This window comes from Nicotiana tabacum, chromosome 22, assembly GCF_000715075.1.
Source record: "Nicotiana tabacum cultivar K326 chromosome 22, ASM71507v2, whole genome shotgun sequence".
Lineage (NCBI taxonomy): Eukaryota > Viridiplantae > Streptophyta > Magnoliopsida > Solanales > Solanaceae > Nicotiana > Nicotiana tabacum.
Window position 1 is genome coordinate 114212670 of NC_134101.1, and position 27850 is coordinate 114240519.

General features: G+C 37.8%; 1 protein-coding gene across 1 annotated transcript in view; it reads right to left on the reverse strand.

The window, feature by feature from the left end:
* Positions 1 to 26069, reverse strand: part of LOC142176029 (uncharacterized) — a 44571-nt gene extending 18502 nt beyond the window's left edge. Inside the window, exons 1-4 of the mRNA XM_075243067.1 lie at positions 25684 to 26069; positions 24527 to 24913; positions 23774 to 24164; positions 23520 to 23656 (exon numbers count right to left, since the gene is read on the reverse strand). Of these exons, the coding sequence (XP_075099168.1) occupies positions 23520 to 23656; positions 23774 to 24164; positions 24527 to 24913; positions 25684 to 26069 (1301 nt within the window). The remainder of the gene's footprint in view (positions 1 to 23519; positions 23657 to 23773; positions 24165 to 24526; positions 24914 to 25683) is intronic.
* Positions 26070 to 27850: the final 1781 nt, after the last annotated feature.

The window sequence follows — 27850 nt, forward strand, 5'->3', positions numbered from 1 at the left end:
TTTGTGGCAATTAGGCGCCCACCTGGAGAACAAGGGAGTACATTTTCAAGTTCAGCAATCAGGCGCCCACCTGGAGAACAAGGGAATACATTGCAAGTTCAGCAATCAGGCGCCCACCTGGAGAACAAGGGAATACATTTCAAGTTTCGATAATCAGGCGCCCACCTAGAGAACAAGGGAATACATTTCAAGTTTCAGCAATCAGGCGTCCACCTGAAGAACAAGGGAATACATTCAAGTTTCAGCAATCAGGCGTCCACCTGGAGAAAGGAAAACATCTCAGATTACAATTCAAGGCGGCAACAAGGAGATTCCACCGGGAGAATACCAGTCAACAAGGCAACAAGAACCACAAGATCAAGTTTGAAGATATATCTAGGATTTTGTAATGCATAGATCATAGTCTAGTCTAGCTTCTTTTTATTTTGTCATGGTGTAAAAAGGGGGTTCAGTAAGCAGTAGCTGCAGCAGCAACAACAGTGAAATCACAGCTTCATGGTAGTCCCAGCTACCAAAACTTCCCGAACTACACTGACCTAATTCCTTTATAGCCAAGGATATGTAGGCAACCTCGGAAGCAGCATGCAGTCAAATCTTTCAAAAATGCTTCTCGCGGAGTATTCAAACGGGCAAAAATCACTCGTATTCGCTCACTTTATCTTTGCACGAAAACTCTTCGTGTTTCCGGACAAAGAGGGGCAGCTGTGAGCACGTGATTTTTGCCCTATATGAATTATTCCCATAGATTCAAGAAAAATAAAATTTTCAATTATTTGCAATTTCGTAGATTTTTGTAGCATTTTTTGTTATTGTTTGCATTTATCTGTGCATGTTTATTTTATTTAATTCATGAAAATACAAAAAAATACACTGCATTTGCATTTAGGATCTAATTTTGCATTCTTGAATTAATTAGTAATCTAGTGTTTTATAAAAATGGAAAAATCACAAAAAATAACTTATTTTGCATTCTAAATATTTAGTTTCGAATTTTGGTAGTTTTTCTTTAAATTGGTATTTAATTAATTATGGTAATTATTATTGAGAGTTAGCTAATTTAATTTGATAGGATAATTTGATTAAGAATTAATTTAGGTTTTATTTTAATTTTAATTTAGAAGAAATTAGAAAAATTGAAAAATTGAAATGAAGAAAAGGAATTTGGGCCAAAATTAATTGAATTATCTCCAAGCCCAAACCCCTGCACCCCTGAAACCCGTCCAAATTGCCCCAATACCCGGCCCAAAGTCAAACTGACCCTGTCCACCTCCTCCCCTCACCATCCAAACGACCTCGTTTCGTTTAAGGGAGATCAGGACTGTCGAGGTCTTCCTCATCCAACGGTTGGGAAGCCAGGTTGCCCACGTATAAAAGTGTCCAAACGCACCCCCTACCTCCTCATCGTCTCTTTCACATAGATTCTAACCTGCAAACCCTAACGATGCCGCCTCCATTTCCACCGCCTCAAGGTGGCGGTGACCACTCCAATCATCCCCATCTTAACACCCTAAAACCCCCTCACCATCCTCTTTCCAAATTTCGACATAGCTCCCATCGATCCTACTGGTTCGTCTCGAATCTTAAATCGAAAACCAGACCAAAACCTAACTTTTCCCAAATCACCCCGAAATAACACCCCAGAATCCCCATAGTCTTCTCTTTCCCAATCTCAAACTCTTGAATCACCTTCAAGCTCTTCGAATGTTGAATTCGGGTTCGGCTCCTAAAAGTTCGAAATCGTTTTGTTAAGCCCGTTCACATGCATGACCTTGGGGTCTGTTTGCTCTGCGAGTTTTGAAGTCTGGACTTGGTGAAACAAATATTGTTCTTTCGTTCTTGACAAAGAGCGAGGGATCAATATTAGTTTGGTCATATCCCTGGTCTCCACTGATTTTTCGATTCATGTTGATAAGTTTCCTTCATTTGTTCTGGTTACATTGTCTTGCCATCTGGTCCTATTCTCTTTCTTTTGCCCTTCTCCAATCAGCTTTCTTCCGATGAAGTTAGGTGAAGTTCAAGCTTTGAATTCAGGCTTTCTTTTTCTTTCATTAGTTGTTTGATATTCATATTGTGTCGTGCTATTTTTCCCTTTGATTGTGTGTATTTTGCTCATTCTGTCATGTTTGTTTTTATTTAAGACGTGTTAAGTTTTTGATTGTCGTTTCAATTTTCAAGTTCAGTTTTAAATCTCTTTCCCTTTGTTCTGTTTTCATTCTTGAAGTTCCTTTTGTTGGGTTTGAATTTTTTTTTTGTTTGGGCTTCAATGGAAGGGATTTGATTGCTGATTGAACCAAAGACCAGAGAGAATGGGTTTTAGTCTAATGGGTCATCCCAGGGTCAGTTTGACCCATACCCATCTGGGTTACTTGTAAATAATCGGGGTATGGGGGGGGGTAGTTTTGGGTATTTGCTTAGGGGAATCTTTGTATAACTGATTAGGAAACTTCTTAGAAGCTCACTTTGGGATTGTTTTGAAACTCTGAAAACTAAATAGGGATATCTAGGCAAAAATGAAAACATGAAAAGGACTAAAATGAAAATCTGATTCCCTATTGCTGCCCTATTTCCTTGTCTATAAAGGCTCCTTTTCCTTGCATTTCAAGGAAGACGGGAATAGACCAAGAGATAGAGGAGATAAAAAGATCTGAAACTCAAGAACGGCTAAGAATTTCATAGAAAACTACTGTTCCATTGGATTTCTTTCTATAATTCTTGAGGTTTTGAATATTTGAAGCAATCTTTGATTCATATGGGGTTAAGGTTGGTTTAATTTGTTTTTTGAAAGCTGATTCTGAGATGAATTTGTGCTGGGAGTCTGGATTTCCAGTTTTCTTCGCTTCCCTTGTTTAGCTCTAATTCCTGAAAGATCACAAGTACTTATCTAGGTTGAAGATGATCTGATTTTGGGTTTTGAAAACTGATTTTGAACTACTGAGAGACTACTGTTCCATTGCTGCTGTTGACACTGTCCTGCTATTGCTGATCTTCTTCCTTTTCTGTCATTTTTTTTTCCAGGTATTCTCAAACACTATGGACATCATTTAAGTGCATTTTGAAGTTTGGAATCTGAAAATTGATCAAGAACTATAGATGTTCACAATGAGTCTTAGTTGTTTCCCTTCAATTTCATATATGCTTGCAATGTTTATCATTAGAAATGTTTTGACTCGTAAATAGAGCATGAGCTGATTGTCATAGCATAAAACTGAAGTTGAGTGATTTGATTTTCTTGTTTAGCATCAGTCATGTTGAAAATAGCTATGTGTGAAAGAAGTGTCCTAGTTGGTAATGGTAATAACACTTTGATTGGTTTGAATAGTTGACTAGTGTTTGAATGACATATAATTAAGTTTGGTCTTGTATTAGTTGATTTGATAGCCTGTTGAAAGGTGTTTCTCCAGGTAAAAGTCCAGCACGTTTAGTTATGATTTGGTATAATAATTTGAATGAGACATGAGGATTTGAATATGAGATGTTCTGAATTTTATGAATTTTTGCACTTCGAATAGTTTAAGTTACTCCTGCTTGTGTCAATGAATATTGTTAATTGGATCTGAACGTTGTTGTCGTTTTCTTTTGTTAAGTTTGGGATCAATTTGGGTCCAGAACCTTGAAGGCAATTTGGAAATAAAAGCAATTTTTGTTTACAGTGAATTGATGCCTCCGTGTTAATGGCCGTCGCTGGCCCATATCCACTCTAATGACTCGACCGATTCTCCACCCTTGCAATGCGGTTAAATTTGGCCTCGTGAATTTGATTCAAGAACTTCTTATGCCCTTTAATCAACTAGCCAAACCCTAATAATTGAGGCGCGCCATAGTATATAATTCTAGCAATATATGGCTCTCTAAAACTTTGTTTGAATTCCCTTTTAGAATTGGAATTGAGGTGTCGTGCCAAAAAAAATCTTAAATGCATGATCCTCGCTTAGTTAATATTTTAGTCCTTAGAATTCGAGGCGTGCCATTTAGCAAATTTTCCATGGCCCTCGCAAAGTTGCAAATGCATTAGTTGCTTTAGGCGCGTATTTTAATAATATTACCTTCCTAAACCCGGGTATGCATTTCATGTGACCCAAATCAAATCTTAAAACGTTGAGTAAAATATGTTTAGGATTGCGGGTGCATTTCATGTGGCGCGATCCAAAGACGTATTTTAAACGACGTTCAATCTTCTGTTAAAATTGATTAAAAGCGGTTAAAAGTTTAAAAAGGAATCATAGGTTAAAACGTGTTTCTAAAATCAGATAATTAAGCCGAATATAACAGTTAAGCGACCGTGCTAGAACCACGGAACTCGGGAATGTCTAACACCTTTTCCCGGGTTAACAGAATTCCTTACTCGAATTTCTGGTTCGCGGACCGTTAAACAGAGTCAATCCTTTCCTCGATTCGGGATTTGAACCGGTGACTTGGGACACCATAAATTATCCCAAGTGGCGACTCTGAATCTTTAAATGAAATAATTCTGTTTCGATTGTCCTTTAATTGGAAAAACTCCCTTATACCCTTCCAAGGGTGCAGGTAAAAAGGAGGTGTGACATATATATATATATATATATATATATATATATACATACACACACACACACACTTTTATACACTTTTTCGGTTACCAAATGCAAATAGTTTCTGCGCGGGCTAAAAGTGAAAAAAGCCAAATCTAAAAATATTACTCTTTCTATCAGCTCGGGCAATATTCTTATCAAAATCTTACATAAATGTCTCACATATGTTCCAACTTACCAACCTTTAACCATTAATCGTAGACTTACCAAAACAAGCCAAACACATATAAAAAATGAAAATCCAAATAAATGAGGTTCTTTGTCTCCAAGAATCATACTCAAAGATCTCCTTCCATATTTTAAGCGTGATTAGCAACATTAGATGCAATACAGAAATGAAATTTTATGGATGAGGTAGCAAATCAGGTGATGATATACAAAAAAACTATAGATACAAAATTCCAAAAATCTAAGCAAAAATATCTTTTTTCAATGGGTATGGTTGAAATTCATTGAAAATACATAGATGAGTCAATATACAAATTTTGAGAAAGATTGGAGGTGATTTGGACTGATTTGACAGCAAAATTCGTAGTTAAAATCGAGTTCAAAAAACTTTTCTGAGTTAAAAAAATTCATGTATCTCACACATATGTATACATGGATATACATGTGATACATATTTAATACAAATGTGATACATATTTAATACACAAATGATACATAATGTGATACACATATCATTTTTTCAGTGTCCATCTTCTACTCATTTTATTTTATGTTCATCTTCTACTTCTAATTTTTAATTCAAACTACCTCAAAATTTCATCAAATCATCCCAAAACTGAGATTCAAGCTCCTTAAGATGTACCCAATCTATTCTAATAGTATCCACTCAAAAGAAAGAAAAATTTTGACTTTTTGGGCTACAAATAGCTAATTGGCTAATATTGGTAATATTTTTTGAATTGGCTAATTTTTGTAATAACCTACTTATAAGACAGAACTGGTAGTTTCCCTATTTTATATTCTTACCTGATTTGACCCAATTTATATATAACTCGATTTTTTTAATCCCTTTATTCCAATATTAAAGACCCACTTTTAATTGAAAATTTGAGTTGAGTCTTCAAACTTGAAAAACGTCGAAGCTCCATTGCTAAAATATTTACTATTGGGTTGGAAGAGTGTTTGACTTGGTGCTAGCTAACATAGGTTTTAAGAAGAGGGAGGAACACTTGGTCACTTTTCGGAGTAGGGTTGCCAAGACTCAGATTGATTTTCTTCTCATCAGAAGAGGTGATAAGGGTCTTTGTACGGATTGCAAGGTTATCCCGAGTGAGTGTCTATCTATGCAGTATAGGTTCTTGTGATGAATGAGAAAGGAAGAAGAGAGCGGTGCACGACCAACCTAAGATCAAGTGGGGAGCCTTGACTAAGGGAAAGGCTCAGAAGTTGGGGGAGAAACTATTGGCTATAAGGGCCACGAAGAGTAGTGGGGACGCGAGTAGTATGTGGACCACGACAGCGAACTGCATTAGGGAGGCTGCTATGAGGTATTAGGAGTCTCTAAGGGTTACTCGGGTGGACACAAAGGGGGCTAGTGGTGGAATAGGGAGGTCCAAGGAAAAGTGAAAGCTAAGAAAGCGGCAAATTTGAAGCTAGTGAGGAGCACAAACGAGAAAGAGCGGAGGTCGTATAGGGAGTGTTATAAGAAGGTAAGGAGAGAGACGAAGCTCGGGGTCACGGCGGCTAAGACTGCAGCTTTTGAAAGATTGTATGATGATCTTGGGGGCAAAGGAGGGGATAGGAAGCTGTACAAGTTAGCCAAGATTAGGGAGAGGAAGGCTCGGGACCTGGATCGAGTGAGGTGCATCAACGATGGAGATGGTAAGGTATTGGTGGAAGAAACGTGTATCTTGCATAGATGGCAGGAGTACTTCCATAGACTCTTAAACGAGGAAGGGGATAGGAACATCGTGCTAGGTGAGTTGGAGAACTTAGAGAGTCAGAGAGATTTTGGGTTTTGTAGGCGTATTAAGTGTGAGGAGGTTGATGTGGCAATACGAAAGATGAGCAGGGGTAAGGCGACTGGGCCTGACGAGATCCCGGTGGAATTTTGGGAAGTTGCAGGTAGGATTGGCTTGGAGTGGCTTACTAGCCCATTTATCGTCATTTTCAAGACGAAGAAGATGCCCGAAATTTGGAGGTGGTGTTTGATGATTCCATTGTACAAAAAAAAAGGTGATATCCAGAACTGCAACAACTATAGAGGTATCAAGCTACTGAGTCACACTATGAAGGTTTGAGAGAGGGTGGTGGAGCAGAGAGTGAGGACATGTGTATCTATCTCTAAGAACCAGTTCGGATTTATGCCGGGACGGTCAACTACAAAAGTCATTCACTTTGTGAGACGATTGGTGGAGCAGTATAGGGAGAGTAAAAAGGACTTGCACATGGTGTCCATTGACCTTGAGAAGGCTTATGACAAAGTCCCGAGAGAGTTGTTATGGTGATGTTTGGAGGTTAGCGGAGTCTCGGTAGCGTACATTAGAGTGATTGAGGACATGTACGAAGGTGCTAAGACTCAGGTGAGGACTGCGGAAGGAGATTCAGAGCATTTTCCTATGGAGATGGATTTGCATCAGGGATCAACCCTTAGCACGTTTTTGTTTGCCCTATCATTGGATGTGCTGACACAACACATACAAGGGAGGTGCCATGGTATATGTTATTTGCTGATGACATAGTTCTGATTGACAAGACGCGAGGTGGTATTAATGCTAGGTTGGAAGTTTGGAGACAGACACTGGAGTCCAAAGGTTTCAAGTTGAGTAGGTCGAAAACTGAATACTTGGAGTGCAAGTTCAGTGATGAGAGGCAAGAAGAAGAAGTGGAAGTAAAGATGGATACTCAAGTCATTCCCACAAGAGATAGTTTCAAGTATCTTGGATCTATAATCCAAGGCAACGGAAAAATTGACGAGGATATTACTCACCGCATTGGAGCGGGGTGGATGAGATGGAGGCTATCTTCGGGGGTTTTATGCGATAAGAATGTGCCGCCTAGACTTTCTACAGGGTGGTGGTTAGACCGGCTATGTTGTATGAAGTTGAGTGTTGGCCTGTCAAGAAGTCACATGTCCATAAAATGAGAGTAGCTGAAATGAGGATGTTGAGATGGATGTGTGGACATACCAAGAAAGACAAGATCAGGAACGAAATTATTAGGGACAAGGTGGGAGTAGCCTCTGTGGAGGACAAGTTGTGGGAATCGAGGTTGTGATGGTTCGTGCAGGTGAAAAGGGGAGACATAGATGCCCCGGTCAAAAGGTGTGAGAGGTTGACCATGACAGACTTGAGGAAGGGCAGGGGTAGGCCAAAGAAGTATTGGGGAGAAGTGATTAGGCAAGACATGTCATTGCTTCACCTTAACCAAGGACATGACTAGCAATAGGAAGGTGTGGAGGTCGGGGATTAAGGTGGTGGGTTGACAGGTAGTTTTGAGTTTATCTTAGGTTTACCAGTAATACTAGTAATATTCTTGTTGTTGGTCGAAAGTTACCCCCTTTTAGTTTGTTATTATATCTGGTACTTAGCAACCACGTCTTTTGTTTTTGAAAATTGCTATTGGAAATTGTTGCTCCCTAATTATTACTATTTGATGTTACTCTTTCTCCCTTTTACTGGAAATTGTTGCTCCCTGATTGTTACTATCTGATGCTACTTTATCTCCTTTTTTCCTTATCGTCTTTTGTCTCCCTCATCTTTCTTTCTCCCCCCTCCTCCTTCTCCTCCTCCTCTTCCTCCTCCTCCTTCTTCTTCTTCTTCTTCTTCTTCTTCTTCTTCAGAAATAGCTTCTCTACCTCTCCAGGTAGGGATAAGGTCTGCGTACACACTGCCCTCCCCAAACCTCACTTGTGAAATTATACTAGGTATATTGTTATTATTGTAGGGTTGGAAGAGTGGGTCGAAGTTTTTGTTTAAAGTATTGAAAGGATCTATGAGTTCCGTTGGGGTAATGATGATTTGAGGTACATTTCATGGTTGAAAACATAAGCTGAAAACTGAAGAAATCAGAAAAACCTTCCATTGTTGGGGCTCAAGTTTCTCAGATCTGAAATTTAATTGATTAAAAAAATTCCATGAAAGAGCCGAAAGCCAAACTCGAATTTGAGGTTCATCTTGAATTGGTATTGTTGAGTGCGCTCGGAAACATCATTGATCGTTGTTCCAATCAATTGGGGGGTTCAAAACTGAAAATTGAAATGATTTAGATTTGAGCTATCCATTGATAGGATTTATTTGTATAACAACATCTTTTATACCGTGTTATATAGTTTTATACAAGGTTGATATATTGTTTACAAATTTCTCATATTTTGAAATGGGGGTGTGATGGTGGCTAAAAAAATATATTCTCCCTGTTCCAGTTTATCTGAATCTTTTTCCTCTTGGTTCGTTAAAAAAAATGACCCATTTATAAATTTGGAAACAATTTATCTTAAACTTCCAACTTTCCTTAATGAGAAGCATTTATAATCACACAAATACTTTGAACCCCTTTTTAACTTGTTTACGACCACAAATTCTAAAACTCTTCATTTTTTCTTAAAATTCGTGCCCAGTCAAACAAGTTCACATAAATTGAAACAGAGGGAGTATGTTTTTTTACCGTTAACGTGTATAATTATTATTATACACTCTTATATATTATTTAAATATTATGTATACAAGTGTATATATATTGTATATATATAAGCGTGTATAATTTTTTTGTCATTATCTCATTCACCACTATGAAAAAAGTATATACGTTAAACTTCACAAATTAATTTTTTGTGTGTTTTTTTACCTTTTCTTGAATAATTTATGTATAAAGTCGATTTTCTTAGTTGATTTCTATGTCAAATCACGAACTTATAGCAAATTTTTTTAACGAAAAAGGGTCAAATATGTCCATGTACTATCAAAAATAGTTTAAATATATTCTTCGTTATACTATCTGGTTATATCAGACCCTACCGTTATACTATAAAACAAATATACCCTTATTTTTAACAGAGTGCCACGTGATTGCATCAGATTAAATTGACCCATTGTTTTGCTTTTAACCCGGTTCATTTACAAAAAATACTACCCGACCCAAAGTACACCCCCATAGCTTCTCTCTCTCCTCTTTTCCTCATCTCTTCTCCTCACCTTACTGTTTTGACCATGGCCGGCATCTCCACCTGCGAGTTCGCCGTAAACCATGGAAACCTTCAGATTTGTCACCTCACAACTTTTCTTCGCCTTTCTCTATACCAATATACACATTTATATACAGATCTGGAGAAATACATAAAGAGGCCGGAGATCTGAAAGTTTTGGGTCTAGATTTTACTGGATCTGACCGAAAATCCATTTTTTCGGCGAGTCATTTGCTCTTCTTTTTCATATTCTCCTTTTATTTTACGGATCCAGAAGGGAGATGAAATAGATAGCTGAAACTCCGACCTTGGTGTTTGATCGGAATCTTGCCGAAGAATTTTTCGGCGACCTTTGTGCACATGTTCCCTCTGACCGTGCTCCATTGTCTAATGCCTTTGTAGCAGTGTCTCAGCCTCTGTTGGCTACTTCATTTTTTAAAACCAAAATTTTGGGTTGTGGTTTCGAAATTAATCTAATTGGTTTTGGGATTAGATTTTTGGAAATCTGCTAGAATCTTGATATCCAAACTTATTAAATTGCTGGAGAAATTGAATTTTTTTTGTTATTGCCATTTGCCATGGTCTCATCACAGGTTTGTTATTGCTTCATCGGGTTTACTTTATATGTTCTATTTTGAAGCTTCTGTACAATCCATTTTTTACTGTTTCCGCGAACCTCCCATAATTTATTCACAATCATTTATTTCTTGTTTTTGTCACTAACAAGTGAATCTTGGGTCGGGTAGTATTTTTTGTAAGTAAACCGGGTTAATAACAAAATGAATGGGTCAATTTAATCTGGTGCAGCCGCGGGGCACTCCTTTAAAAATAAGGGTATATTTATTTTATAGTATCACGGTAGGGTCTGATATAACCAAATAGTATAACGAAGGATATATTTAAATTATTTTCGATAGTACAGGGACATATTTGATCCTTTTCCGTTTTTTAATCTTTGTATTTTGGTTCATGCTCTTTGGAACATGGGAAAGAAAAATATATATATAGGGTTTTTGTTACATTGTGGCTGGTCTTGTATTTTTGTAGAGAAGATGCAATAGGAAGGTATAAGACCGATTTATGCTGGATTCTGTTAAGATTCAGAAATTACACAATTTTTGTGCTCGAAGATCTATAGAATCAAAAAGAAAAATTGGAAATAAGCCTTTTTTTGGCGAAGCTTGGCCTATTGTATTTGGTTGTAACTTTACAAAATTATATAGGGAAATTTTCATAAAACATTATCTTTTTGTGATAATTAGCTATTTATAAATATTATTTGTTATATTACGGATTGCAGATATTATTTGCTGTATTTATGAATACAGTAACAAAAATAGGCGTGAATTAGGGAAGTCCAGCTAATCAGTTGTTGTATTCGAGTGTATTCGACTGTATTTATGGCGTAAACCATGAGATTACAGCTGGACAAATTATTGTATTCGACTGTATTTACGGCATGAAATAGAGGATTACACTGTTTTTAAACGGAAAGTGAATCAATTAACATAATAGACTCCTAATATAATTCAACAAACTCAATTATAACACACATATTTTGTATTTTCAGTTATAAAAAAAATTCTTAACCGAAAAATACCCCAAAAACATAGCAATCTTCAGAAAAATTATATAATACATTTGAATACATAAATTATATTAATTAAAAGAAATATATGATTACATTCATGGCATATAGCGAGACAGTGAATATAATGAAATACATAAAATACAACGGGATATATTGAAATACAATTAAAAAAAGATAGTGAATACAATGAAATACATGGAATAAAGCGAGATACATTGAATTACAATGAAGAAAAAGACAATGAATACAATGAAATACATGAAAAATATAACGTGATACGTTGAAAATACATTGAAAAAAAAATTAACAAAAAATCAAGTTGCTCAGCCCCAAACTCCGTGTCTTTGTTCAAAAACAAACCCTAATTTCTGGCGAATCCGCCGTCGACCAAAAACCCTCAACTCTTTCGCCTTTCTCTCTCTCTTTCTCTTCACCGAATATCCCTGTAACTCATTAGAACAAATGAAAAGAATGGAAAAACCCTAGGTTTGACCGAGTTGGGCTGAATTGATCTATTAGAACTTGTGTAACACTACTGTTGTTGTATATTTCCTTTTCAACGTAAACACTACTGTTGTTGATCTACTAGAACTTGTGCAAACCCTAGGCTTGACCGAGGTGAACGACAGAAGTGGCGGCGGAAGGAGGAGGAAGGCGGGAAGAGGTGGTGCGGCCGAGAGAGGTGAATTAGATTGAGCATCGTATTTTTAGGGAATGAGGGAAGAGAATGACATGTATCAAAGTAGAGAGAAAAAAAATAGTGTAACTGAATAGCGTATGGCTTAGGGGTAGGAGGTAACCAAAATTAAGTATTTTGCTATAAACATTAAAAGATATTTATAAAATATAATTTTTTTAAATGATATTTATTTAAAATAAATAAGGTGTTAACCTTTGCTATAAGAGGTAAAAATTTCAATTATATATAAGTCATTCGGTTGCAATAGACGACCTAAGAAGTATTGGGGAGAGGTGATCAGACAGGACATGGCGTGACTTAGGATTACTGAGGACATGGCCCTTGACAGGGAATTATGGAGGTCGAGCATTAAGGTTGCAGGTTAGGGGAAAGTTGTGAATATTTCTACAGCACAATAGAGTGAGACTAGCCAGTTAGGAGTTAGACTAAGAATGTCATTGGTCGTCTATTGATGCAGGGCTTTACCTGCTAGTTTTACTATACCAGCCATCTATTTCGTATTTCGTATTATGTATTTCATATCTCTTATATTGCTGTTATTTTATTATGCATTTTTATGGTACTAATATATCGGCTCCTGTTGTTTTTTTGAGCTGAGGGTCTCCTAGAAATAGCCTCTCTACCCTTCGGGGTAGGGGTAAGGTCTGCGTACATATTGCCCTCCCCAGACCCCACTTGTGAAATTATACTGAGTCGTCGTTGTTGTTGTTGTTGTTGTTGTAAAGTCTATACGAGTGGTAAAGAAGTGTAGAAAATTTAGTTGATCGTTTACTACCGGAAGTATGAGAAAAATATGTACGAACGAAAAAAGGCCTAGAATCTTAAATTTTTAGAATTTACATTCGAAGCTGATGAATTACCCTTAGACAAATAATAGCACTACTTCCTGACAGAATCTTAAATTTTTAGAATTTACATTCGAAGCTGATGAATTACCCTTAGACAAATAATAGCACTACTTCCTAACTTAAATGGTGGTGTGATTTAAAAAGTTTTTCCCCAGATATTTGTTTCTTGGGTTGATGGTCCGGTATTGTGGAATAGCCAGCTAACCCCCAAATATGGGATAAGGTTCACCCAATGGCCCATTATGTCAAAATAGCACGGTATAACCAGTTTTCGGACTGGTCAATCAAAAATAGTCATCGTTTACGAAGTCAATGAAAAATAGCCACTATTTTGCTGCAACAGAGATCGGTCTCGTATAATACACGAGAGTTCGGTGCATCTGTGTATGAACTCCAGCATATTATGCTGGACCGGTATACTTTGCTGACTCCTGTATAATATACGGGAGACTGGAGCACCGGTGCTCCAAACTCCAGTATATTATACTGGACATTTATACTTGCTGGAACTCCCGTATATTATGCTGGAGTTCTAGTGTACTTATGCTGGAACTCCAACATATTATACGGGAGTTCCAGCATAGTTATCCTGGAACTCCCGTATAATATGCTGGAATTCAAGCATACTTATGCTGGAACTCCAGTATAATATACGGGCGTATTTTTCGGGTTTTGAACAGTGTTTTCGCTCAAATTTATCTTTACAGGAGAAGTGACTAAATTTCGATTACTTTTGAAATTGTGGCTATTTTTAAATGACTAGTTGTAAATCTGACTATTTTTAAATTTCTCCCAAAATTGTCTGGTTTTGATTTTACCAACGTGGTAGGCCCTTTATGCTGCAGATTTTAGGGACTTCTAAATTTCAAACTTATTTACTCGATTTATTTATGTTTTTTTTTTTTTTACAGAAAGTTGCTAATTTTTTTACCAAATATATACAAATTCGGTCAAGCTCTACAATTTATCTACAACTTGAATACAAATTTTTTTCTACAAAATCCGATTGAAAACTTTTACATACAATTTGTATATAACTTGTATACAATTATGTTAGTTATATATATTTTGTATGTCGTTTCTACATCCGGCATACAAAATATATATAATTTGTTTATGTTTTCTTCGTCTTCTTCTTCGATTTTCAGTACGAAATTTTAACCAAAATCACCTTGAATCTTCACCAAATTCTTTTAAAATTGAGATATAAACTCCAGAGGATATTCCCAATCATTTGCAATAACACTCAATCCAAGCACATAATAATTTTTCAAAAATTAATTTTCGAATTCCAAGCTTCAAAACTTTTTAATGGATATCTACAACTATTCATTAAAGAGATGGTAATGAGAAACTTCAAATCTTATGCGGGCGAACAACACGTTCGATATTTTTCAGTAATTAAGTATTATTAAAATTAATTTTAATTTAATAACTAGAAAATCAAGTTCATTCGCCTTACATTAACACTCCACTCACTTTGATCAAAGTCACTTGAATTTCATATTTCTTTGCACCTCGAATTTTAGTCAATTTTTAGGCTATTGTCCGCGCCATTGCCATTAGTAATTAGTGGATCCTTTCTTGATAGAGATGAATGGAATGGGAAAGGAAGAAGAGGGAAAGAAAATGAGTAAAATTGGAGTCTAATGAATTATTTTCTTTGTAAATGGTAAATCGTATATCAATTTGTAATTAAGCTAAAGTTTTAGTATTGATGGTAAATAAGTTTTAATAGTAGTATAGATAAGTAAAAATCTCCATTTTACTACAGATTCATTTTTTTTGTAGAGAACAGTATCTAATTAAGAAAAAATAAAATTTATATATTTTCCTCTTTTTTGCCTAGAAACTAGAATAAAATTTAAATTTCTTTAAAATATTTTTATTGTGCATTTGTGTTATCGTATAAAATTTATTGTGTCTACTCCATACAAAATTTATTCAACAACAACAACCCAGTATAATACCACTAGTGGAGTCTGGGGAGGGCAGTGTGTACGCAGACCTTACCCCCTACTCTGGGGTAGAGAGGTTGTTCCGATAGACCCTCGACATCCTTCCCTCCAAGAACTCCCCACCTTGCTCTTGGGGTGACTCGAAAATTTAGATTAAATTTAATTGGATTAAATAAGTAACTTGGACTTTACAAATTAAATTTAAATCCTTTTTTTTTTGCCTAAGGTTGTTTCATTTTAAGGCCTAGACTCATGCTATATGTCAAGTGACATGGCATGATCAGTCAAAGTCAAAGGCTAACAAGATGATGTCATGCGTTAAAATGGTTATGTGGCAATCCCAATCAAAACAATAACCAATTAAAGGCTACAAGTGTCTAAAGTGATATGTCTTGACCAATTACATGTAATTTTATCACACAACTTGTGTAATAAGTTTGCTTACTCACATGAGCCAATAAAATCAAACAAGAGAATTCATATAGTATGATTTTTTCGATAAGAAAACTAGACCACAAAAGTTCCATGGAGGAAGCTGATATGTAACAACTATGCAGTCCCAAGATGGTGTTTTATCATGAATTTAGTATTGCAGGGTAAACTAAATACCGAAGATAAATTGGCAGGACGGGGTATGATGTTAATCAAAGCTGTGTCCTTTACATATCTGTTTTTTGAATGTACACTGTCACATAAAATTTGGCAGAGGTTACTTCAACGGGAAATGATAGTCAGACCTGTGATGGAATGAGAGAAAGAGATTGACTAGGCAAGCAAAGAAATGAAGGTCGAACAAGAAGTATATTGAATGGCATATGCAGGATATGTCCACTATATTTGGCAAGAGAGAAATTTCAGGCCAAACAGAGGACTGCAGATGAGATAATCAGACTATTAATACAACATATCTTTTGCAGAGGAAGCAAGAAGACCAAGGTAGCAGCGGATCCAGGAATTAGATTTTGTGGGTTCAACTTTTAAGGTTTTTGCATTGAACCCATTGTATTTTTAAAGTTATGCCATTTTCTGCAATTTTAATTAATTTTTTCACATAAATTTATGCTCTGCAACAAAAATACTAAGTTCATATAAACATGTCGGACATACTCTACATCCGTCTCCGAGGGAGCAGACTCTAAGAGCTTAAACTTATATCCTTAGACTAATAGAAATGAGTGTAGTAATAGAAAGATGAGTGGCGGCTACAGCCTACATGTCCAACTTGCAGGGTTTTTTTTGCTGTTGAGTTTTGTACATAATTCCTTTGGTAATAAAATTTATTTACCAAAAAAAAAAAAATTAGTCATGAACGGAGTATTTTCTGGAGATCAATCTAAAATTATAAAGTGTTGCCCGATGCTATTGGTGATCAAATACATCACAAGAGCTCAAGAAGCTCTGCATCATCCTATATTCAACAAAGACACTGCTTAAATCCTCGAATTACTTAGAATTTGGAAAGGAAAATCAAGAGAATACATAAAATTGTACTCACGAAGATTCATACTAAAAGTTACTTCCTCTGTCATAATTTATATGACACTCTTTCCTTTTTAGTCAATCTTAAAAAAATATTATTTTTCTTATTAAGAAACAATCTATCTTTACAATTCCTATATTTTCCTTAATGAAATGATTCGAAGCCACATAAATATATGTGTCACACCTCCTTTTTCACTACACCCGCAAGGGCATAAAAGAGTTTTTTCAATTAAATGACAATCAAAACGGGATTTATTATTATTTGTTCAGAGTCGCCACTTGGGAAATTAATGGTGTCCCAAGTCACCGGTTGAATCCCGAACCGAGGAAAGATATGACTCTGTTAACAGTCCGCGAACCAAAAATCCAAATAAGGAATTCTGTTAACCCGGGAGAAGGTGTTAGGCATTCCCGAGTTCCGTGGTTCTAGCACGGTCGCTTAACTGTCATGTTTGATTTTATCTGATTTCAAAACATGTTCTAGGTTATGTGCTTTTTAATTGTAAACCGCTTTCATATTTATTTTAAATGAGAATTGCAACGTCGTGAAAATGCATCTCGAACCACGTCACATCAATGCACCCGTGGTGGTTGACACATTTCGACTCCGTTGAGATTCGGATTTGGGTCACATAAATGCGCACCCAATTTTAAGAAGGCAATATTATTAAATGACAGTCCTAAGGTGACTAGCATACTATTATCTTTGTGAGAGGCTATGGAATTTGCTAAACGACACGTCCCGAGGTCTAAAATATTTTTAACTTGATTAAGAGGGCCAATGTAAGATTTTGTTTAGTGCGGCGCACCTCATTTTTATTTTAAAAGGGCAACCTAAAACAACTACAATTTTCTATTATGTATTGTCTCTAAAAAGAAGAAAAGACCCTAATTAACTTAACGTTTCCAATCAGTTAAACATTTGAAAACGCTTGGGCTTCAGAAACCAATCCAAAAGAGATGGTATCCAGTTTGGCGTTAAGTTGGCCAAACGCAGGCCTTTGCCCAGGCCTGAATGTGAAATGAATCATACCCGGATCTGTGCCATGCCTTAAAAAAGTGCCGAGGTCCACTTAAAATGTTAGAGCAGGCCCAAACTAATTCACCTTAACCAAATTTCATAGCTACTGGGTCACATTAGTACTATACCCCATGATCCTTTATAACAATAAAACAATGCAACCACATTCCAAATCAACAAGTACTGTATATTAAATTCAAATTCCTATATTCAGATTAATGGATTGCTATATTACTTCAGAAGTCATAATTGAACTAAAGTAATTACTAACTGAGCTGAAATATTTAATTTAAACAATCAATCTTGACGAATTAAACACTATTTCATTTATTGACCTAAGTTTACCATTTCCTATGCATTTTAACGTTTTAGGTCTAAACTGATGCTATTTCATTATCAATTAATTACGCAAATCACAACCATTACACGACTACGATCACAAACTGATGACAAACAACCCAAATGTCAAACTTAGACGCCTATTTTCTGTTTTTAGAACTAGATTACTGAAGTTAATCCAAGTTTATCACACTTCCTGTTTTAACACTAAACTAATACAATCATTTAACTAAGGTAGACTAAACTAATGTCTAAATAGACAAACATAGCCAAAAAGTCCACAGTCTATTATAGTCCAAATCCATTACAAGTAAGCATCATACAGTGTGAAACAACTAAAATTTGCAATAAAACTAGGTGACAACTTTATTTCATTCCTTGAACTTTGTGATCTACATCAGCTTGGAACCAGAAAGTGTACATGGAAGAGTGTTGAAAATTCAGAAAATGGAGTATCAGCAGCAGTAATGAGCAAGCAACAACAATTAAAATCCAACCAGCACAGGGTCAGATTCGAGCTTAAACAGCCTCAATAAACCAGAGGTGGAGGAAGATGGGGTAACGCCAATGAAACGTTAGAAACAAATTCAATCGAACCCAGAGAGCTTGCAATTAAAACCATGACTGCTTTTGAGATTTCAGTAACCAAAAATAAACCGAACAGCTTGAACAAAACCCAAAATGACTGAAAATTGAATCTAGAGATACTAGGGAACTCGGATTAAACTAGCTTGCAACCAAACTTAAAAACCTTTCAAAGAAACAGTCTTTTTTTGGAGTTTTCTGTGATGCTTTACTATTTTTTTTTGGTTTTTGAAGATTTGGAGTTTTGAAATTCAAATTTCAGTTGGGAAACTTGGAGAATACTTTAGAAGGAATTTTTCAGATCTGTAATGCTCTCCCCCCTTCAACAAGGTAGAAATGACTGTCTTTTATAGGCAAAGTTAAAGGGATGTTTCCTAAAATTTTATTTACACCCCTAGTCCCTCTTTAAGATTTTCAGTTTTACTTATTTGTCCCTCATTTTCTGACTTGTTACTCAAGTTACTACACTAAATTTACTGAAATCTAAACTAAAGTCCTATTCTAGAAGATTCTAGGGAATTCTAGTGTTAACTACAACATTCTTGTGCAATTCTAAATACCAAAATACCCCTGCATTTGTTTGGAAATTGCAGATCCTATACTAGTTGACCCCAACCCATTTTTACTGGCCATGGTTAACTAAAATGGTCTAAACTATTCAGCTATAACCAAAATGATTCCAAAAATTCTAAGATTGAATCCAACTAATGCTAATTGAGACTTAAAATTAATCCTAAATCACACTACTATCCGGTTATCAACTAACAATAGACTAGTTACATTAAACAAAAAATGAATCATCAAAAAACAAGAACTAACACTTGAATTAACTAATCAAAACCAATGAAACAGGGTCAACCCTGAACTAAACCAAAAATCAGAAAACTAAACTAACAATCAACAAAGCAGGATCAACCATGAACATATATCAATTAATGACCAATTTATAAATTAAAAACTGACCTATTACGAGTTAAACTAACCTAATATGAATATGAACAAACCTAAATCATGTCTAAATTAACTAAAACCTACAGAAACATGCATGAATTGATTAAACAAAAGTTTAAACTAATCATAGGATTCAAATAATAAAGAAAAGAAACGCAGTAGGAAACTTACTGATTTTGCAATTAATCCAACTGGAATCCGAGTCAACCCTGGAATGATGTGAACGTGTGTTCTTCAACAAACAACACACGAACACATTATCTCGAAGCCTGGCTCGAGCTCTGGACTCAAGAATTGGGGAAAATTTGAGGAACCCCAAATTTCTTAGGGTTCCGCCGGTTTTAAGATCTAAAAATCGAGGGTTTTTGATAACATTCGAAAGATTCTAAATAAGGATTCGGGAAGAGGGGGCTTAGGAGAGTACATGGTGTGAATTTGGTTGGATTTGTGTGAGTTGAGGTTTTGGCCGGATTTTCGATCCAATATTCGAACCGATTGGTGACGATTCAAGGTAAATTGAGGGTGGATTCGGGGGAGGAGAGTGAGAGGAACCTAGGGTGTATTTTTGGGTCCCATTGGAGAATCCCCGCCGGCGGAGGCGATTTCCGGCCGGCGGCGGACGGTGGAGGAACAGTGGTACGAGGAAGACGATTTGGTCTAGGGTTAATGAAGAGTTTTCGGACATTTTTATTAAAAAGCCTTGAATGAATGAGGACCGCTGGATGATGAGAAATAGACGGTCAAGATTTAATTTGACCTCACTAATTCAAAACGACGTAGTCTCCCTCCTATACTACGTCGTTTTATTAGTCTTAGGGGTATGGTCATTTGGACCGGGTAGGGATGCACTTGGGCCATTTTGGCCGGATTCTGGGGTGAAATTGGGACTAGACATGGCCCAAAATTGGGTATTACTAAGACTAGACTTTCATTTAATTTTTTTTATATGCTTTCTCTTCTTCTTTTGTTTTGTTTTTGTTTTTTTTTATTTACTCTTTAAATTATTTAAATTTTCTAATTTTATTAAATGCAAGGTTAAAGCAAGGACCAAAATTTACTCTAAGATTATACTAATTAATTCCTAAATAAACTAATTCCTAATTTAAAAGCAAACTAAGGCAAAAATTAAAAATAGAAATGCAAAGAATCATTTTTGTTGTTTTCTTTATTTTTGCATTATTGATTTTACTAATAGAAAATGCTAAAATCGAAACTTTGATGCTATTTTGTATTTTTGAATCATATCAATTACAAAAAAAATATGCACACACAAGGATGCAAACAAACGCAAAACCATGCAATTAAATCACTAAAAATTCAAACAATAAAGAAAAATCCTTATTTTAATGAATTTATAGGACTAGATAAACAAGGCAAAAATCACATGCTCACAGCTGCCCCTCTTTGCTTGGAGACACGAATGGTTTTCGGCAAAGATAAATGAGCAAACATGAGAGATTTTTTCCTGCTTGGCACTCCATGAGAAGCATTTTGAAAACCGTCTGACAGAACCTTGCTTCAAAGGTTGTCTACATATCTTTGGCTATAAAGGAATCAGGTCAGTGTAGTTCTGGAGTGTCGGTAGCTGGGACTACCAGGAACTTGTGATTTCACTGCTTTTGCTGCTGCTACTGCTTGCTGACCTCCTTATTACACCAAAATGGAAAATCAAAGCTAAACTAGCTATGCCTATCAACTATGAGTTACAAGATTCCTATCTATAAATCTCTTGAAACTTAATCTTGAGTCTTAACTGATTTTGCTGTGGACTCCGATCTGAATCTTGATGCTCGCAAGTTGTAGGTGTTTGTTTCTTTCTGCAGCATTGAGTCAAAACAGGATTGGCGAAGCTTGTGACTTCAATCAGATTTTGAGCAATCCGCACCTCTGTTTGCTTCAACATTTGAGTTCATTTCTTTTTGTTCTTTTCTTCTTTTCTTTATTCTGGATTGAGACTCATTCCGTAGGTCATCTCGAACCATTATGCCTCAACGTCAAACCTGCTTAAGATACCAAAACAAACAAACGAACAATATTTTCTGCCCCAGTTTTACTAGGAAAATTTCGTGAGTTATGACACATATCTAAGTGATCAGATCATGATTGTGTATCCTTGTGAATGAATCCAGGTTATGCTAGGAAATGACTGGGTTATGCCGAAAAAAGAAAAAGGGTCCTCGGGTTATGTCGGGACGGAAAGAAAGAAAAGTCTCCTTGGGTTATGCCAGAGAGATCCACGGGTTATGCCAGGTTTTGAAAAGAAAAAGCTCCTTGGGTTATGCCAGGGAGATCCACGGGTTATGCCGGGATTTGGAAAGAAAAAGCTCCTTGAGTTATGCCAGGGAGATCCACGGGTTATGCCGGGATTTGGAAAGAAAAAGCTCCTTGAGTTATGCCAGGGAGATCCACGGGTTATGCCGGGATTTGGAAAGAAAAAGCTCCTTGGGTTATGCCAGGGAAGATCCACGGGTTATGTCGGGATTTGGAAAGAAAAAGCTCCTTGGGTTATGCCAGGGAGAACCATAGGTTATGCCGGGATTTGGAAAGAAAATGCTCCTTGGGTTATGCCAGGGAGATCCGCGGGTTACGCCGGGATTTTGGAAAGAAATGCTCCTTGGGTTATGCGAGGGAGATCCACGGGTTATGCCGGAATTTGGAAAGAAAAAAGCTCCTTGGGTTATTCCAGGGAGATCCACGGTTTTTGCCGGGATTTGGAAAGAAAAAGCTCCCTGGGTTATGCCGGGATTTGGAAAGAAAAGTTTCTGGGGTTTTTTGGCTGGGAGATCTGCGGGTTTTTGGCCGGGATATTTTAAAGAATAAGGATCCTATGCCACCATGATTTGTTTTTTTCGGGATTTTCATTTTATTTCTTTTCTTCTTTCGTTTCTTTGGTTTTTCTCTTTATATGTTTTCCTTTTTATTTATCAGAATGCATGAAAGAATGTTGAGGAAACTTCTTTCTTGGTCGTCTTTCCTGCTGCAGAGCTGTTTCAGCACTTGCGCATTTCATTTCTTTTTGGGTTGCACCTGCTTCTTGCATGGTTACTTTGGGTAAGACCTGTTTTCAACCAAAGAATAATTTGTTAGTTGAACTGGTGGTTGGTTTTGTGGCCTTGATCATCTCCAATACTTGATCCCGACCCCATTTCCTGTTGAGAACGTTGCTGCTTTGTTGGTCTTGAGGGTGAATCTCTTTTCACACTGACCGAGTTCAAACTTCGGATTTCATGAAGGCTCGCCCGTGTGGACTCTATTATTTTCACATTTTTCTGCTTTTAGGACCTTTGCCTTTGACTTTCTTTTTTTCAATGTCTTTACTTTGGAGGCAATCAGACACCATGGTCAGTCGAGATTGGACTGATGCACCACTGAGGCTGGGTATTTCCTTCCACTCTTGCCGGGCGGAGCCCTGTGAGACCGATTCTGCCACCTTTTCTTTGTAACAATTTCGGAATTCAAAGTTAAGCCGAAAGGGATTCAAGGAAAGGTAAACAGAGAACAGAATAATGAATTTTAAATAGAAGCGTCCCTTTTTGGGGAAATGAAGGACTTATCTGGGGTGCAGGCTGGCTTCAAACTGACATGACATGCTTCTTGGACTGGATGCCCGACCCTCACCAACTTCCAGTTTCTCATGAACCCATTGATCCGTGTTTCCAAACCAGGAAAACTTGCCAGGAGTTTTAGTGATGAAATATCCTCTTTTCGGCCGACAGCGCCCTTTGCGGGTTTTCGCTAATCAACCTCTCTCATTTCTCTTCTCACCATCGCCCGATAGTGCTCTTTGCGAGTTTTCACTAAGCGGACTCTCTCATTTTCAATTTCTCTACTCCCATTGCCTTATGGTGCCCAAAGGTTCTCATCAATAAGACTCTCTCATTTTATTTCTCTCAATTTAGAATGCATCGGCTTTCAACAATGATGTTCCTTAGTTCCTACGCCTTTGGCAATTGATCAGAAGGACTTGTACCAGGTTTTGGAAAAGAGAATTTTGGGCAAAATTACAACTTTGGAACCATTTGGATGGGTTCATGATCGAACCATTATAACATCTGACCCAGTTTCAATTTCGGGGAAATATGAATTTTGGTTTTGGTGTGACTGAACCCCAGAGAGAGGCTGCCTACGTATCCTTTCGGAATCAAGTCAGACGTAGTTCAAGTAAATAATTTTATTTTATTTTTCTTTGTGTTTTTGTTGTACTTTCGGGTTCCAAAGAGGGTAATCAAAGAAAAATAACCGGCTCACATGGGTTTGCAAATGGTTAGTTTGGGTAGCGGGAACAAAAGCCTTCGTCATCTCAATTGCGCAAAGACGTCACCTGAAGCAAGCTTAGACATAGTACCTTTTTACTGCATCCGCGTTCACAGCTGCTTCGGGATCGTTTCCTTCAATGTCACCCAAGTATAATGCTCCTCTGGGCAGTATTTTTCTAATGATATATGAACCCTTCCAGTTAGGAGCAAACTTTCCTTTTGCTTCCTGATGATGAGGAAGAATTCGCCTCAATACCAACTTCCCTACTTCAAATTTCCTGGGCCGTACTTTCTTGTTATAGGCGCGGGCCATTCTTTGTTGGAACAACTGCCCGTGACAAACTGCGCCAATCCGTTTCTCATCAATCAAAGTCAACTGTTCCAATTGAGTTTTAACCCATTCACTATCTTTGATCTCTGCTTCAACAATTGTCCGGAGCGAAGGAATTTCCACCTCTGCCGGTATCACAGCCTCGGTTCCATAAACCAACAAATACGGGGTTGCTCCTACCGATGTGCGCACTGTAGTGCGATATCCCAGTAAGGCAAAAGGTAACTGTTCATGCCACTGTCTGGAGCTCTGGATTGTCTTTCTCAAAATCTTCTTGATGTTCTTATTCGCTGCTTCAACAACGCCATTGGCCTTGGGCAGATAAGGAGTGGAGTTTCTATGCGTTATTTGAACTGTTCGCATACTTCCTCCATCAAACGACTCTTCAGGTTCGCAGCATTGTCTGTGATAATAGTTGCAGGAATGCCGAAACGACAAATAAGGTTCTAGTGTACAAAATCCACTACAACTTTCTTAGTGACTGTTTTGAGAGTGATGGCTTCGACCCACTTTGTGAAGTAATCAATAGCAACCAATATGAATCTGTGCCCATTTGAAGCTTTCGGCTCGATCGGACCAATGACATCCATACCCCAGGCGACAAAAGGCCAAGGCGCTGATATGGGATGTAATTCTGTTGGAGGTGCATGAATCAGATCTCCGTGCACCTGACACTGATGACATTTTCGGACAAAGTTGAAGCAATCTTTTTCCATAGTTATCCAATAATACCCGGCTCGAAGTATTTTCTTTGCTAGGACATACCCGTTCATATGAGGTCCACACACTCCTGCGTGCACTTCCTGCATGATTCTTCTAGCTTTCTCAGCGTCAACACATCTCAATAAATTGAGATGCGGGGTTCTTTTATACAAGACCTCACCACTCAAAAAGAAACCACTCGCATGCCGCCTAATGGCCCTCTTTTGATCTCCAATAGCATATTCGGGGTACTCTTGTGTTTTCAAAAACCTCTTAATATCATGGTACCATGGCTGGACGTTTGGCCTTGCTTCAATTGCATTACAGTAACCATCCCTTTCCCTGATTTGGATTTCTAAGGGATCGATGTGGGCATTTCCTGGATAAGGCAACATCGAGGCTAAAGTAGCAAGTTCATCAGCTAGCTCATCGTGGAACCGAGGGATGTACCTGAATTCTATCGATTTGAATCGTTTGCTGAGATCTTCCACATGCTTCCGATAAGGAATAAGTTTGACATCTCTAATTTCCTACTCTCCTTGGGCTTGCCGGATAATCAAATCTGCATCCCCCATTATCAATTAATCTTCAACATCTTGGTCAATTGCCATATTCATGCCCATGATGCAGGCTTCATATTTAGCAGTATTGTTCGTGCAGAAGAACCGGAGCCTAGCTGTAGCCGGATAATGCTGACCAGTATGTGAGATCAAGATTGCCCCAATCCCTACACCTTTGGCGTTCACTGCCCCATCGAAGAACATTTTCCAAGCATGAGTGTCCTTAGGGACTACTTCTATTGTGTTTACCCCTTCATCTGGAAAGTATGTGCTCAACGGTTGGTATTCTTCGTCAACCGGGTTTTCAGCCAAATGATCTGCCAACGCCTGGGCTTTCATTGCCGTGCGAGTAACGTAGACTATGTCAAATTCAGTGAGCAAGATTTGCCATTTGGCTAGTCTTCCAGTGGGCATCGGTTTCTGGAATATGTACTTCAAAGGATCCAACCTGGTTATGAGATAAGTAGTATGAGCTTGAAGATAATGTCTCAACTTTTGAGCAACCCACGTCAAGGCACAACACGTTCTCTCCAACAAAGTATATTTGGCCTCGTAGCTAGTGAACTTCTTACTCAGATAGTAAATCGCTTGCTCTTTTTTGCCGGTTATATATGTTGCCCGAGGACACAACCAAAAGAATTCTCCAACACTGTCAGATACAAGAAAAGAGGTCGCCCAGACTCTAGTGGGACCAAAACTGGAGGGTTCGACAGATATTCCTTGATTTTGTCGAAAGCCTCTTGACATTCAGATGTCCATTTGATTGCTGCGTCTTTCTTCAATAGCTTGAATATGGTCTCACATGTGGTAGTCAGTTGACCAATGAACCGACTGATATAATTTAACCTGCCCAATAAACTCATCACGTCTTTCTTAGTTCTCGGAGGAGGTAGATCTCGGATAGCCTTTATCTTTGTTGGATCTAACTCGATACCTCTCCTGCTGACTATGAAGCCCAGAAGTTTGCCTGATGGGACTCTGAAGTCACGTTTAGCTGGATTCAGCTTCAAATCATACTTGCGCAACCTTTCGAAAAATTTTCTCATGTCTCGAACATGATCGTCCTGAGTTCTGGACTTGATAATCACATCGTCCACATACACCTCTATCTCTTGATGCATCATATCATGGAAAATGACGGTCATAGCTCTCATATAAGTTGCCCCGATATTCTTCAACCCAAATGGCATGACCCGATAACAATAAGTGCCCCAGGGTGTAGTGAAAGCTATTTTCTCGGCATCTTCTTCATTCATCAACACCTAGTGATATCCTGTGTAACAATCCACAAAGGACTGTATCTCGTGTTTGGCGCAGTTATCAACAAGGATGTGGATATTGGGCAAAGGGAAATTGTCTTTAGGATTTGCCCTATTCAAATCTCGATAATCCACACACACCCGGGTTTTCCCATCTTTCTTTGGAACGAGAACTACATTAGCTAGCCACGTAGTATACTGGACCACCCAGATTACCCCTGCTTTCAACTATTTTGTGACTTCTTCTTTGATCTTATCACTGATATCAGTCTTAAACTTTCTTTGTTTCTGCTGAACCGGAGGACAATCAGGGTAAATTGGCAATTTATGCACCACTAGATCGACACTCAATCCTGGCATATCATCGTACGACCAAGCAAACACATCTTTAAACTCAAACAGAAGTTGAATTATTGCATCCCGCATTTTCTCATCAGCGTGAATGCTTATTTTTGTTTCCCGAATTTCTTCAAAGGTTCCCAAATTAACCGGTTCTGTATCATTCAAGTTCGGCTTAGGTTTATTCTCAAATGGTTCCAGTTCTCGATTTATTTCCCTAAAAGCCACTTCTTCATCATATTCCGGTTCTTGGTTCATGCTTTCATAATTAGATAGCATGTTTAGATCTAGGCGTGAAGTCCGCAAGCATGTCATGTTATTTAAAGCCGCATTATTATAACTGAAAAGAAGAAATAAAAGAGAAAAATAGCAAAAATCAGAAAGAATAAAGAGAATAAACGATGAAATATTGATTTCATTTCTTGGGATTGGGAAGATATCATGGTTTACATTCAGGAATTTAAAGACAGGAAACCTAAAGAACAAACATCCGAGCCACACCCTGGGGTAACTCGTGATGCAGAAAAAGTGGCAGGACAAGTCTACCCGGACTCCCGCCTGATCGGGAATGGCGTAGCCTTCCAATTTTGGAGTTTAGCATCTGGTCCCATATAGATCACCTCAGCGGTGCTAGCACCTTCCCCTAGCTGAACTATGTTGGTTTCATAAAGCATTTGCCTCATAGCTCCACATATATCTTTGATTTCTTCGGCCGTGAAGGCCTCACCATCTTCATTCTCACTGTATTTTGGCTTGACAAAGGTCTGATATAGATGTGGCAATGGCTGTGGCAAGGCCCATCCTTCCCTTTTTCTCTTGTCTGCCCAATCTTCATCTTCTGGGGTAGGGTGGAAACCTATCCCGAAAAACTTTTCTGTTGTAGGTAGGGTTATTGGCTCCGATATTCCTTGTAGAGCTTTTCCCAATCCTTTTCCTGGCTTGAAACCATGTTTGATCATCTCTTTTGCTACCATGATCGAAGAATTAGATAGGAAAGGTTGGGGGCAAGGGCTCCCCTCTTCGTACTGATCCGCCACTACAACTTCGAAATCCTGATAAACAATGTGTTCACTTCCCTCCCTAGCCTCCAAACATAGGATAGATGGGTCCCGATAAATAGACTGCTCGTCTTCTCCGTGGACCACAATTTCCTGATCTTCATACTCGAACTTTACCATTTGGTGAAGGGTGGAGGGCACAGCCCCCGCGGCATGGATCCAAGGCCATCC